The sequence below is a fragment of the Rhinichthys klamathensis genome, unplaced genomic scaffold, assembly GCF_029890125.1.
Source record: "Rhinichthys klamathensis goyatoka isolate OS25496 unplaced genomic scaffold, OSU_Roscu_1.1 h1tg000118l_1, whole genome shotgun sequence".
NCBI lineage: Eukaryota > Metazoa > Chordata > Actinopteri > Cypriniformes > Leuciscidae > Rhinichthys > Rhinichthys klamathensis.
Window position 1 is genome coordinate 267,719 of NW_026606655.1, and position 15,941 is coordinate 283,659.

The window sequence follows — 15,941 nt, forward strand, 5'->3', positions numbered from 1 at the left end:
GAACTTTCTATTCATCAAAGAATCCTGAAATAAAAATATACATAACTGTTTTCAACACTGATAATAATAATTAATAATAATGAAGGATCATGTGACACTGAAGACTTTTTTGGTATTTTTAATATATTCACATAGAAAAGTTATTTTAAATTGTAATATTTAAAAATATTATTTATTTTTAATCAAATAAACGCAAATAAAGTCTTCTTTTAAAAACAGTAAAAATCGTACCAATCCCAAACTTCTGAACAGCAGTTAATGTGCATAGCTAATGACATATTTTCATCCCCCACTAAAGACGAAAAAATTAAATAAATATAATTATAATGAAAAACAATTATTTTAAATTGTAATAATATTTCACAATATTACTTTTTTTGGGTTGTATTAATATATACAAAATAAATCATTTTAATTACAACTAAAAATGTAAATAAAATAAAAAATAAAAAAATGCAGCCTTGGTGTGTATAAAGGTGATTTAATTTTATTTTATTTTATTTATTGCCCTTTTTCAATGGGAAAGTCCCCAAGCAATAATCGCTCTGCAAGATTGCTCAAAAAGTCACAATATTAGTTTTTTTTGTTATATTTATTATACATTTTTATCATTTTTAATAAATAATTACAATTCAAAATTTAAATAAATGCAGCCTTGGTGAGCATAATTAGAGACACAAATCGTACAGATCCCACACTTTTGAACGGCAGTGTAGCTAAAGACCCACTGAATGCCCGAGACTTTCATTCCCCACTAAAGACGTAATTTCCTCATGGATTAATAACCCCTGTGTGTCTCCCGAACGCACCTTCCCCCGGAGCCGGAGCGCTGCACCTGCAGCCAGGAGTCGTCCACGGGTGGAGGCAGGGCGGTGGTGACGGTGGTGGTGCTGATGTCCCCGATGATCAGGAGCGCTTCTTTCAGAGCGTGATACATGCGGAGCATCTCGTCCCGGTGCTGCGCCTGGTCCGCAGACTCCTCCATCAGGGTGTTCTGGTCTCCACACGAGTACAGCTGAGCCAACAGCTCCGCGTTGATGAACTCCTTCGTCTGAGAGAGAGAGGGGATATTAATATCAGTGTTTTTTTAGTATAGTGTGGATCATAGTGTGAGCCGTGTTTCAGCCTTTTAAAACCACGAAAACCAGCTCCGCGTTGATGAACTCCTTCGTCTGACACACACACACACACATCATAGTATCATAGTGTGAGCCGTGTTTCAGGCTTTTAACCCTGTAAAGCCTGAAATATAGAAATCTTTTTTTTTCTAAATGTAACCGTTTTGTAAACCTTTAGACAAAAAAAAAAAAGAAGTGTATCATAGCCTACTTGATATATCAGGCTTTTATGGATCATAAAGTGAGAATATGGGAGGGGGGGCAGCTCAATTTTATTCAGAGACTTGAACAATTTGCAATTTGGTGCAGCTCCTGTCATGTTTCTGTCATTTACTGTAGTTTTTATCACGCTGATGTAAGTTCAGGTGTTTTTTTTTTTTTTTAAATAAGTTTGTTTTTAGTTAGTTATTTGATGCGGTGGAGGTGACGTCATGATTGACAGCTGTGATTGACAGGTTCTCTGAGCGTAGTAGTCACTGAAGCACCAACAGACTTTTTTTCGGGATCTTCGGAGGACTGAGGAGATTGGAGCTTTAAATGTAATATCTACATTTCTATAGGCTAATTAATTTTAAAAAGTGCAGGAGCGTGTGCTTCCGATTTGATTCTGCGAGAGCGAGGGCGGGGCCTTGATTTCACGGCTTTACTTCCTGCGCAGACTCAGGTCCCGAGATGTCAGCGCCATATCGGGACACTGGCGGCTTCAATTCTCACCAATGGAAGAGAGCGAAGGTGAAATAATCCATTATTAATCGACTTTATAATATTTTTCTTATCGGGCAGATAACAATAACATAAAAAATTAACATGTATATCGGCTGATACCGATATGGTGGCCGATATATCGTGCATCCCTAACAAATAAACCTTCATCAAAAGCCTGATGGATCATATTTGATATTAGTGGTGGGGGGAAAAAACCGATTCTGTTCAGTATCGCGATATTTTGCGCACGCGATTATATCGATACAGTAGCGCAAAGTATTGCAATATTTAATTCTAAAGTTATCTGTTTTACTTTCGGGTTTTCTCCATTGGTTTTCTCGGGGTTTACTCTGATAATTTACATTTGCGTATTACATCCACAAGGTGGCGCTTGTTGCGGCGCTTTGTTGTCGTGCGTTCAACAGCAGATTCAAATGAAAATGGCTTCACCATCACAGTTTTTGCACTTCAGTTAATGTGTAGAAGATAACGTTCACAGAATTAAATGTGACATTTGAAGTGAGTTGAGCAGCAGTGTTTCCCCTACCATTGCAAAACGACCCCCCGCCCCCCTAAATTGCTGACGAAATCCAGTCATAAAAAATAAATTTACTGTATAACGCGGAATTTCTTGGAATTTGTCAATCTTTTGAGGAATAAATAGAAAGCAGTTCAGTGTACACTTGAAATCAAATCGCGATGTAGACAAGTGTGTGTGGATATTAAACCACAAAGACAATTTAAATACGAATCCTGCTTGTTCTGTGTGAATGAATGGTGCAGCCGACGCGCAGTTTCATTTACCACACACACACACACACACACTGAAGCACGTGTGACGCTTGCGCTGTTTTTTTGGCCTATCTGAAGACACAAATGCAGAAACTTCCTCTCCAGGCTCTAGATCCACTCCGAAAGTCACTTCGTGATCATTTAACCGCTTCATTTGAGAAAAACTATCATTATGACATAAACACACAAACTCAAAAGGTCTTCACGGCAACCCGTCAAAATAAAAGTTCGGTTTAACTTGACAGAAATATATTACCGTTGTACAGTAGAATTTAGATATGTCCCAATGTAATAATACTAACACTAATCCAAATAAATTATCATCAAAACTGAATTTTTTAGGACTAATCCATGTTTTAATTTTAACAGTAAAGCTCATTGTGCAGCACGTTATTTGACAAAAAGTTTATTTAATTTCATATGATTAAAATTGATGATAAATTATCAAATTTGTGTTTTATGTCTTCATTTTATTACCAGAAAACACAACACAGAATTAGTGTGAAATTTTTTTTCATATTTTTTTTTCAATGTTGTATACGTTTAATGATTCATAATACACTATTTCAATTAATTAGACATGCTTTTTGATTGCTAAAACATTTTGCAACACTAGCAGTCCCCCCCCCCCCCCTGAAAAAAATCCTAGGGGAAACACTGAGCAGTCTTATTTTCCTCATTGTTTGTAATGCCTTTGAATAATATGGGGGACATGAATCGCAATATATCACAGAATCGAATCGCAATACTTGCTGTATCGCAATATGTTAAGAATTGCAATTATATTGAATCGTGGCCCAAATATCGCAATACTATCGAATCGTCACATTTTTGCCAATTCCCAGCCCTATTTGACACTCATGATATGTAACCACTAGGCTACCATAGACCAACATCATGAGCGCTTCTGCTCAACATAGACGAGCCTTACGTTGTTAATCATCAGATGCATGATGGTCTTGGGCATCAGGTCTCGTACAGTCTTGTTGACGATGCTCATGTACGAGTCCACCAGGTTTCGGATGGTCTCCACTTGCCGCTCCAGCTGAGGGTCCAAGGAGTGCATGAACCCGTCCGAACCGTTCTCTTCCCCGGCGTCGCTCTACACACACAATCACAGATCTGGGGAAAATGCACAACGCAAATGCAAAAGATACAGAAATAATATCAAATGCATGTACCTTTTCCTTCTCCTAGTGTGATGCAACCGGAAGCAGCGTGAGAGAGAGAGAAAAGCACATCTTCATTTATCCTGTAGAGTAGGGCTGTCACTTTTGTGAAAAAATCCAAGACATAAGTGTTCATTGAATCGATTTTCCATGTCTAAAGACGTTTCCATTTTCAACACCAAATACAGGCAAATCCACGGACACCTAACAGGCGTTAGGACGAGCGTAAAGAGGACGCTTGAGACGCACAAGTCAGCAATATTTCTGATTTATTAGCGTGAAGTTTCTGCACAATGACAAACAGGAGCGCAACATTCAGGGATTGAGATTAACACCTCGACTCGCCAGATGTGGGTAAAAATGAACTTTGAACTTCGGGAAACGCTGTCAAATCACGAGCCAATCTGGCGTGTTTCTGTGTTTACTCACTTTGCTGGGGAAGTTCGTGTGAGACGGATTTAGCGCAAATAGACAACTCGTGATCCTCATGATATATTAAATACAGCGTATTGCTCAGAATCTGCTAATTTCTGGCTCACTTGAACACACACACACACACACACACACACGTCACTACGCTACAAATAACGGCGCGCTTGTTCACTTGCACTCAAGTAAAAGCGAATATTAAAAAGCATTTGGTTAACAGAAAAGACATTGTTATTTTCCAGCATCCTACATGTTCTGTGTCCTAGATTGATCTGTCCACCTAAAACACATTTTTGGTAAAAAATAAAATAAAAAGCTGTTAAAATCGATTCCCTATTTTCATTTGTGAAACTTGTGTTGGTTGGTCCGATCAATTGTGCAATAGATTTTCTAATGTAAAGTGACAGCCCTACTGTAGATCACAGATGCCCAAACTAGGGCCCTTTGATCAGGGTTTGTACAAATGTGCTTAAAGTACTTGAATTTTACTTTTTGAAATTAAGTCAAAACCCTTGAAAACAGCCATATTTATGAAGAGGTACATGAAAATTGCTTGACTTATTTAAATACAAACAATCTTTTCACGCAAAATTAACACTGAAACTTTAAAAATAAAACTCTGGATTAGTTAAGCAGATTGCTTAATAATTTTAAAATTATGAAATCATAAATCAGGGGAACCAAGGCTAACCATATTACATTTAAATATATAAGTTCGATATAGGGGTGGGCGATATGGCAAAAATATCATATCACGATTTTTTTCAGGAAAATCACGATTAACGATTTTATCACGATTCTTTTTCATGTTGGTTTTACTATTTTGCAAGTGACTGAGCATTACAGCCAAACTAATGTCCCTATTTAAAAAAAAGCCTTATAGGTAACAAAAGAAAAAAGAATGGCAGACATTTAGGCCAAAGTGGCGAAGATAAAAATCTTTATCATTATTTTCTTTGTTATTAAGAATTAGGAACAAAGATACACATTAAGCCTACACAACTTAATATACAAATGAAATAAACAGTGCTTTATTTTTTCAGCTACAGTAGGGGTATTTAACAGTAGCACTGAAGAAAGTAATTAGGCTAAATGAACAAATACGAAAATAAAACACAACATAGACTTCACTGTATAAATTATACATTGATTATTATTAAAGCTACTACTAAAGTTCTCAGTCAAGAGCAGTGAGTGATTTCCTCTGTGTTTTGTTGTTTTATTAACATTAAAGGGATAGTTCTCCCAAACATTATAATTTTTGTCATTTACTCTCTCAAGTTGTTTTAAACCCGAATAAGTTTCTTTCTTCTGTTGAAAATAAAAGTTATTTGGAAGAATGTGGCTAACCAAACAGTTGCTGTACTCCAGTGACTTCCATAGTATATGTTTTCCTACTATGGAAGTCAATGGGGACCAGCAACTGTTTGGTTAGCCACATTCTTCCAAATAACTTTTATTTTCAACAGAAGAAAGAAATTAATACAGGTTTGGAACAACATTAGAGTGAGTAAATAATGACAGAATTTTTATTTTTGGGTGAACTATCTCTTTAAGGACAAGAGGCAGCTTGATTACTAACTGGCTACTGTCGCTTTAAGAGCTGCACGCGACGCGTCTAATATACACGCATTTGACAAGCCGATTTCCTAATTTTTTTCTGTTTGCTTTCACTTTAGACATAACCAACTTTGTTTATGTAAACCTTGTGTGTATTTGACAATATTAGCGCAATAAGACTCGAAAATAACTTATAACGTAGTCCAGTAAACAGACGCTGTTAGACAGGCTTTTAGTGCCCGTGTGCTTCGGGTGTATGCGCTCAGAAAGCACACATCAGAACAGCGCATCAGCAGTGAATTATGTTTAACCAGCAAGGCTTTAAAGCACATGCAAATAATGAACTTCTGTGAACTGCAGTGTCCCGTTCCTCTGCGTTAACATTTGTTGTATGTTGAGACGGAGCTCGGCGCCAGAACTGGAACTGATAAAATGCACGATACTACGATATTTCTTCAAAAGCAGATCGTGGAGACATTTTAATCGTCCACGATCAAAAACCGTGATATCGCACACCCCTAGTTCGATATAACTATCAACATGCACCAATACTAGGGCTGGGACGGTTACCGCATTACCGCAATACCGCGGTCACGTGACTCCAACCGCGGGTCTGAGCTCGTCACCGTCATCACCGCAAAAAACAAAACATTGGCCTGCACATGTGTGCACGTTGTGTCTAATGATATGGATTCATTGATTCTAATGACATGGATTATTTCTAATGATAGTGTGTCTTACATGGATTCAAGGTTTTCTAAACAAAACTTATCAAAAGATGGAGCAAATCCCTTTCGCGAGTTGGGGAGCGCAATGTTCCATGACACATAGCATTACATTCGTATTAGAGATGCGCGGATGGGCTATTATTATTTCATCCGCAATGGAACCGCAGCACAAAACGCATCATCTGTCCGCCAACCATCCGCACCAACGTTTTTTGATCAATTTTCGTTTTTTTGATTTTTTTAATCAGTTTTAAGGTCTATGAGCGATGCAAGGCGCTGCTGCCGCGAGGCTAGAAAGCTCTTGGCTGTTCTAGAAAGGAGACTGCGCATGCAGCACAGATATTTAAAGGCTAAAGTCCCTACTAGTATAGCCTATAGGGTCGTCCCGCGTGACGTCACGCCATTTGGAGCAGCCATCTTGACGGTATAGAAAATGCTAAACCGCCGGTGATAATACAGCTCGTCGCAAAATATTCCTATCATTTTCAAATACCAAAAGCTGATCTTGTATTTTATTTAACACTTCTTTAAATCGTTAGAAACACAGGTTGAGACAACAGTCTCAATGACAGTTTATCATACTACAGTGTCACTGCATGGTAGCCTAGTTAACGTTACAAGTATAAAAAAAGTATTATTTAGTTTTTCTTGGATCAAACTAGATTCAACAAATTCATTTAAGATACACACTTAATCTTGTTGGTGATTTTGTTTTGTGTTTTTCCCTGTAAACTCAGTTTAAAAATTATTACAGGTAAGTTACTATAATTTGGTGATAAAAATACATTGACCAACCTTTGCGGTGATGATTTAAAAATCCTTCCCCGCTGACGTCCAAATCAAAGAGTTGCTGACCCATCCGGACTCGTTATATCGATAGCTTTTGTATGCTTTTAATGAAGCTCCGGTGTAGCGTGATGGTAAGTGAATAAGGTAGCTGTCATTCATGAACGATTCGTTCATTGCGTCTGTCCAACACGATCTCATGAACGTGCACATGCGTATCTATACCACGAATTTAATTTATCGTGCTATTTATACGCCAAAAATGTTTTTTTTGTTGTGTGCATATGCTACGCACTGTAATCTCTTGGGTAGGATTAGGGATGGGGAGTGCGTGCGTATTAGGCTACACGCTAAATAATAGGTGGATATGTGTTCGGGGAATTTGGCGGTTAGAAGTATAACGTTTAAAGCCACTTGACTTGAATGAACGAAATGACTCGAAAAAAAATTCGTTCATTTTGATGAACGACTTCGAACAGGAGAGTCAGTAAAATGATCCGAATTTCCCATCACCTCAATGTCAGGAAGTTTTTCCTACACATTTAATGCCTGTAAAAAGAACTTGTGGTGCTTCATGGATCTATGATTCCTAATTCCTTTATATTCCTCTTGTATATTTCTTTTTGTGATGCTAATAATAAGTGCGATGACATTACGTGAAGAGTTGTCTGACGGCCGCTGCGCTAATAATAGATAGTGGGGGGAAAAAATCGATTCTGTTCAGTATGGAGATATTTTGCGCACGCAAATACGTATTGCAATATTTAGGCTAATTATATTAATAATTATTTTATTAGTATAATAATATACTAATAATATATTATTACACCATATTATACACGCAATATCAATACTGTAGCGCAAAGTATTGCAATATTTAGGCTAATTATAAAATGATTATACTAATAATTATATTATTAGTATAATAATATACAAATAATTATATCATTAGTATAATAATATACTAATAATATATATTACCCACGGCTATTGCCGTTGAGTAGCTGACGGATGTATTCCGTCAAAATGGCTGACGCGCGGCTAGGGGTCACGTGACTGGGAGATCCCTATTGGCTATGTTGTATCCTCAGAATATCAGCAGTGAAGTCCGTCTCTGATGGGCGCACGAGTTTCGGTTCATTTATGAGACGAGCTCCAGTTCACGCGCAAGAGATCGCACCGTCGCTTCCACATCGTCCTGATTATATGTCTGCTATATTTGTATAATTCCAGGCAATTAGTTAATGAAACAGTGATTAAAATTAAGATACAATTTATACAAAACGAAATTTAATTTAAAGAAAGGCTTTCTACAAAACAAAACTTAATAAAGTGGTCAAAATCATGTCTGACCCATCTTATGATCCTATCTTACTTATGGTGTTCACTTTTCATATAATCGACATAGATTAAATAAAAAATAACATTATATTATGTTAACATAAATATGGAATATAATTTTTGTAATTAAGACATGTTGGAAAAGCTGTTCATCTTTCATTTCGTTCAACATCATAATGTATTCTCCTGAAAATGATGAATTCAATGCGAATGTATCTGAGAATATTCTTAAATTAGGAAATCTATTCAGTGATTGGTTCATGCCAAATTACAGCTTAATGAAAATCGGACTCTTTTAAATTGTGCTCGTTTTTTTTCTGATGTAGGTGAAAATATTTAACAAAGTCTGTCTAGAAAAAACGCCTTCTGGTGAGTGCGCGGAAGTCTGTCGGGGGGGGGGGGGTGTTTAAAGCGGTTTACCGCTATACCGCGGGAATTTCTTGCTTTTCAACCGCGGTTAGAAAAAATCCATACCGCCCCAGCCCTAACCAATACTACATTTTTCTAAATGTCATAATCATTTGTTAACAAACAAGTATTCATCACTTCAATGAGCTCATTGTTTCTGCCTTTAATTATTACATTGTTTAAATTAATACATTTTTAGCTAACTGTGATTTTGTATATGTACATTTCTGAAATGCATAACTTAGACAGTTTCCTCTGATAACAGATCACTGTAAATTATAATATGGACATTTTCTGTAAAGCGATGTGCATAGTGAAAAGCGCTATACAAATAAATGTGAATTGAATTTACTGTGAATTTAATTTAATTTTACTTTCGGCCCACGGACCTCAATCAAGTTTGATTTTTGTCCCTTTGTTGTAAAAAGAAGCAGTAAAGATGAACACAAACCACCACACGCTCCGGGTAAACGCCGGCGCGCAGGAATGACGCCTTCCACCCGTCCACGTCCTCCTGACTCTCACAGGCCAACTCCAGCTGACGGTAGTCCTTATACACGTTCCTGTCACGCAAGCAGATGCACTACATGTTAACACTGAAGTCTTTGGCTTCTGATTGATAGTTTAGGCTTTTTAGCTAGTCGTTTTTAACCCCTTAAAGGGATAGTTCACCCAGAAATGTAAACTCTGTCAGTAATGACTCGCCCTCATGTTGTTCAACCCCGTAAGACTTTCGTTCATCTTCGGAACACAAATTAAAATATTTTTGATTAAATCTGAGAGCTGGATCACTCCTTTTTGTGCGCTAAAAAACAACAAAAATATTCACTTTATTCAACTATTCATCTTCTTCTCTGTGGGCCTCGAGTGAGTTCTCGTAGTGTAACAGCGCAGCGCTTCTGTGTCGTACGTCAGAACGTAGGCTCACTATTGGCCAGCATCACACACATGACCAGCGTCGGCCAATAGTGAGCCTACGTTCTGATGTAGCGTTGCGCTGTTATGGCGCTTTTCCACTACACAGTACCAGCTCGCCTCGGCTCGGCTCGACTCGACTCGCCTTTGTTTGGTTTTCCACTGTGTAAAAGTTGTACCTGTACCTGCTTTCGGGTACTTTTTTTCGTACCACCTCCGGCGAGGTTCTAAGCGAGCTGAGGCGAGCTAAGCCGATACTAAAATGTGACGTGAAAACAATGCCGACTGCTGATTGGTCACAGAGAATCTGCGTCATCATTGCACGCGCCAGATGGAGTATCCAGAATAACCCCGCCATTTTTAAATAGTTTGGCCAGAGATAGTTACTAAACTTACTACTATTATTATGGCAACTCGGAAGAATACGCCGTGGTCAAACGAGGAGGTGCAGACATTCCTTTGTTTGGTTGCCGAAGAGAGGATCCAGCGAGAGCTTGATGGGGGAACGAGGAACGAAATGCGTCGCTATGACGACCGGGTACTATTTGTGGCGGTACTTTCTGCAATGGAAAACGGAGCGAAAAGCGAGCCGAGTCGAGGCGAGCCAAGGCGAGTCGAGTCGAGTCGAGCTGGTATTGGTAATGGAAAAGCGCCATTACACTACGTGAACTCACTCGAGGCCCACAGAGAAGGAAATGAATAGTTGAATAAAGTCGTTACTTTTGTTTTTTTTGCGCACAATAAGTATTCTCGTCGCTTGATAAACTTAAGGTTGAGCCACTGTAGTCACTCGGACTATTTTAACGATGTCTTTAATAACTTTTCTGGGCCGGCCAGTTTCGATCCCTTAAGAAGCCTATGGAGGAGTGATCCAGCTCTCAGATTTAATCAAAAATATCTTAATTTGTGTTCCGAAGATGAACGAAAATCTTACGGGGTTTGAACAACTATAATCCCCCCCCCTTACAGACGTGAAAATGCACTATCCAAACATAAATGGTTGTAATTCAAGAATGCTTTTGAAAGAAGACACTCAGCAGATTATTACAGATTATTACAGCAGAAAAAATTAAAGTATGAAAAAGTTGTGGAAGTATAAATTTACTGTAAATTAAAAACTGTACTGTACTATTTTATAAAAATTATTTATTTTAAAAAATATGTTTTACTATAAAATCAAAGCCATATGTCTAAACAAGTTGTGTTCCAAATTTGAAGTTAATATCACAAAAATGTAAGATTTTGTTTAGGCGTAAAACCAAGCAGATGCAGTATATGTTAAATGTGAAATCTTTGGCTTCTAAATGATCAACATGTTCAAAACTTTGTGTGCAACAGGTTTATCAGCAAAGTTTTGAACATGTTGATCATTTAGAAGCCAAAGATTTCACATTTAACATCTAATGCATCTGCTTGGTATTACGCCTATACAAAATCTCATGTGAACTTACATTTTTGTGATAGCAACTTTGGAAATTTGAAACACAACTTGGTTAGACATATGGATTTGATTTTATAGTAATTTTAAAACATATTTTGTAAAATATATATATTTTATATAAAATAAAAAATATTTAGTACAATACATTTGGTGGCTTTCACTTCAGCAATAATCTGCTGAGTCTTCTTTGAAACACGACCAAACTATTATATTGAATTACAACCATTTAAGTTTGGATAGTGCATTTTCACATCTATTCTCAAAAAGGGACAGTTAAGGGGTTAAAAACGACCTGCTAAAATTGGATTTGCACTATCCAAACTTAAATGGTTGTTATTTAATATACAAGTTTGGTCGTGTTTCAAAGACACTCAGCAGATTATTGCTGAAGTAAAAGCCACCAAATGTACTGTACTAAATATTTTTTATTTTATATAAAATAGGTATTTTACAAAATATGTTTTACTCTAAAATTACTATAAAATCAAAGCCATATGTCTAACCAAGTTTGAAGTTGATATCACAAAAATGGAAGTTCACATGAGATTTTGTTTAGGCGTAATACCAAAATTCTGTTGATTTTTATTTATTTATGCATTCTCCTGTATGAAATTACTGCATTTCTGTCCAAATATCACTGCTATCACAAAATATGGAGACTTTTCCGACAATGTGTGTTTTGTCAAGATTAAAAAAGGTTTTGATTGTAAAGTAGTTCAAATAAATATAGTACTATGAAACCTGACACTGCCCAATAAGGGATGAGCCCGCAAAAATAATTTAGAGTACCGTTTCTATGGTAACGCAACGTCCAAATTTAAAACCGTTTTCACTGGATGAATTTCGAGTGTGTAAGCTTTCGAATCATACCTAATTTATGATAATTACTAAAATGTGCTATATAAAAAAAGGTGATTAAAAAAGAGGAGCTAAACATCACATTACAAAAATTAAGCAGATTGTGTAAGACCATTTTTCATGTTGTGCTGGATGACCTCTGACCTTTGCTCAGTGTTGAACAGGGCAAAGATGTGTTTGCTGGACATGAAGCCCTTCTCCACATCTCTGAGCTTCAGATTGTCCACCTGCAGCATGTACTTCTTCTCTTTCTCCTGCAGGGGGCGCAACAGAGTTTACTGAGATTAATGAAACCTGAAAGACTGATGCTGCGTCTCAATTCGACCACTTATACTACGCCCTAAAAGTGTACTCTTTCTGTGAAGGAAAACGTGCATACTTTTGAGTGTGTATCAGAAGAGTAGACAAGCTTTGAGACAAACTATCACGTCATACAATTGCGTCTGTAACGGTTTCTCTCTGTCTCATCCTGACACGGTAAACTGACCTGTCAATCATCTTGTCACATTTCATTTCCCATCGTATCGGAGAGAAATGCAGAATCACGTTGATCTGCAGTCGCGGGTCTTTAATGCAGAAACTCTCCTCATATTAATGCATAATGATGCATTTAAAAGTGTTAACATTGTTATTGCAGATGAAATATAACACGGATAACATTAAATAAATATTTTTCTATCAGGTTACTCTTTGATTAGTCTCTAGGGATGGGCGACATGGACTTAAAAATATATCACGATATTTTCTGGCATTTATTGCGATGATGATATAAATATAATACCATATTCACCACTGTTGTTGGCTACAAGTGATAGCTGCAGGCAAAGTAAAATGTACCCTATATCAAATAGGCTCCTATAAAATACCAATTACCATACATAAAATAATTAAAAAAAACAGGACAAATCCAAACACCATCCCTTGCAGAAATGGAAAAGTTGCATATACGTTTCTTCTGTAAAAGTGCAGATAATGTTTAAATAGTGCAACCATACTGAAAAACATCACACAGTTCAAATCATTTACAAGTTTGAAATGTAAAAAAACTAACAACGAATAGTTATAGCTACTAATACTACTAAGAATTCTGATACTAATAACAATATAAACCGCACTAAGGATTGATGAGCTGCTGGGTTCATGACAGGGATGGAAATTAGCACCCGCCACCAGCCAAATGGGGGTGATTTTGTGTTGTGGCGGGTAAACTCGCTTCACCTACCGGCCACCGTGGCGGGTAAATAAAAATAGCATACTGTTTCACCCGGACGGCGGACACTTTTAGAGGAGGCACACCTTCAAACAAAAATGTGGCGTTACATCGCAGGCGTAGAGGTCTGCAGAGAAAACATCATGGTGCGTTCACACCAGACGAGAATAGAGCGTCTGGCGCGAGTGATTTCATTGTTAAGTCAATGCAAAGACGCGTTACGCGCGTAAAAAATTCCTGCGGCGCGAATGAGGTGTAGAGCGCGCTGTGGTAGATGCGAATACGCCTCATTCGCGCGGCAAGTTCGAGCGTCTGACGCGTTCCGCGCGCATGATTTTATTGAGTGCTTTTGTGCATTCACGCGTTTGACGCGAATTCGCGTCTGCCGCCCGAGTTGAAAAATCTGAACTTTAGCGTCAATTCGCGCCGCGTTAACCAATCAGGAGCCTAGCTGCTGTCACGTGGTGAAGTATCTGGATGCTTCAATAAATTATTTTGCACTAAATGCCTGATGTGGTTCTAATGCACAACAAAGCAAATATTTTATCACATAAAACTTGATTTCAATATATGAGACATATTCATTTTGTATTGAATGCTATTTATTCCATTTCATATCTAGATTATATTAAATATTATTCTAATGTAAAGGCAACCAACATACTATAGCTCATAAATCCGTGTCTGGAGAGTGTTGTGTGAGAGAGAAAAAAAATCACAGGACAGGTTAACCCTCTGGGGTTCTTCGGACCAAATGGACCCGAAGAATTTAAATAAAAAAATGTGTAAAATCATAGCTTCATCGGAATGGTCCGAAATTTGGTGACTTTGTTGGTACTTGGTATATGAACACCCAAAAAAATTGGGGACAGGATTTGAATAGTCTAAGTGGTTGTAAAAAAAATGGTCACACTCAGGGTCTTCGGGTCCAAATGGACCCGCCATAGGAAATGAATGGGAAATTGACAAAAATGTGACAATACAGAGTTGTTTTGTGCGTACAATCAACAAATCAGCCACGATCCAGAAAAAAAGCACACAACAGTGAAGGGGTGAATCTATAAAACATCAAGAGTGCAAAACAGACACATCCACACACACACACACACACACACACACACTTTTATACACAAACACACTAATAAATTCAGATTACATAAATATGTTTTGAATTTTTAAAAATCACAGCTTCATCGGAATGTTACGAAACTAGGTGACTTTTATGGTATTAGGTATGTGAACAAACAAAAAATATTGAGGTCATGATCCAAGCATGCTAAGTGGTCGTCACACTTCTGCTCTTTGGTCAAAAATGACCCCCATAGGAAATGAATGGGAAATTGTCAGAGTTTTTTTTTTTTGCATACAATCTACAAATCAGCCAGGATGCAGAAAAAAGGACTCAACAGTGAAGGGGTGAATCTCTAAAACATCAAGAGTGCAAAACAGACACACACACATACACACACACACACACTGTATTATATATTTATAATAATCTGTATTATAAAGTAAAACTGGCACTTCAAATTACCATTTAAACCAAACAAACAAACAAAAAACAAGACAAAAATAGTCTTTGAGAATCTGTTATTATATTTTAAAATCAACAACCTGAAAAAAATTGTCAAAGATGTGCAAAACTCACAAGAATTCTGAACCCTTTCTACAGAGAGCTGTAAATCCACTAGTGGTAAAAATGTGCTATTGCGTGATAAAAATGCTCAGTGTGTCCAGCAGATGGCATCCATCTCATTTCAAAAATTGTTTTCATGAGGCCTAGGCTTGACTCTAAAATGAAATACAGCTTTAAAAAAAAAAAAAAAAAAAAAAAAATATTTATAAAAAAATTATATTATATTCAATGGGAAAAAATGGGTCATAATTATTGCATAAATATTAATTATAAATCATAAAATTTTCTCAAAACACCAAAAAATAAAAGAAAAAAATTTATAAAAAACAAGTAAAAAAATATATATATGATTTTCTTTTAATAAATATGAATCAAACCCTTCCGGACCATTTGGTCCCGAAGACCCTGAGTGTGACCCTGAAATGAAGGACCCCAGAGGGTTAATTACTTTTGGAGGCTGGCTCAAATTATCATCAAAACAAAAATAAATGACAGATTAGGTGGATGAGGCCGAGGGTGAGAGAAAGAGAAAATGTCAGTATTTCATTGAGACTTGAGATTAAATAAACTGCTTAAAGATGAACTGAACTGAAAAAAATCGACGTTGATAACGTGTTGTTTATGACAATTAAAAGTAAATTACACTAAAAAAAATTATTAAAAATATCAATATAGCTTTTTTTGAGCAACACAAAAATTGCGCTTGTTACGCTGGCAGTTTCGATGACGTCACTGGCATGGTAGGACACGCAGAGGTGCATAGGCAACAGCTGCAGGTCCTAATACACAGACGTAAATGAGCACTTTTAACGGCATGGGTTACGCATTTGAACCTGTGAGGGACA

At 37.1% G+C, this 15,941-nt stretch overlaps 1 protein-coding gene across 3 annotated transcripts in view; it reads right to left on the reverse strand.

Moving 5' to 3' along the window:
- Positions 1-15,941, reverse strand: part of dnm1a (dynamin 1a) — a 138,660-nt gene that overhangs the window by 16,278 nt on the left and 106,441 nt on the right. For 2 of the 3 annotated variants that reach the window (XM_056255098.1, XM_056255096.1), the window contains exons 16-20: positions 12,395-12,504; positions 9,488-9,599; positions 3,797-3,808; positions 3,547-3,717; positions 810-1,051 (exon numbers count right to left, since the gene is read on the reverse strand). In XM_056255098.1, the coding sequence (XP_056111073.1) occupies positions 810-1,051; positions 3,547-3,717; positions 3,797-3,808; positions 9,488-9,599; positions 12,395-12,504 (647 nt within the window). Of the gene's footprint in view, positions 1-809; positions 1,052-1,143; positions 1,173-3,546; positions 3,809-9,487; positions 9,600-12,394; positions 12,505-15,941 lie in introns of those variants that run through there. The other variant, XM_056255095.1, reaches the window with a different exon arrangement.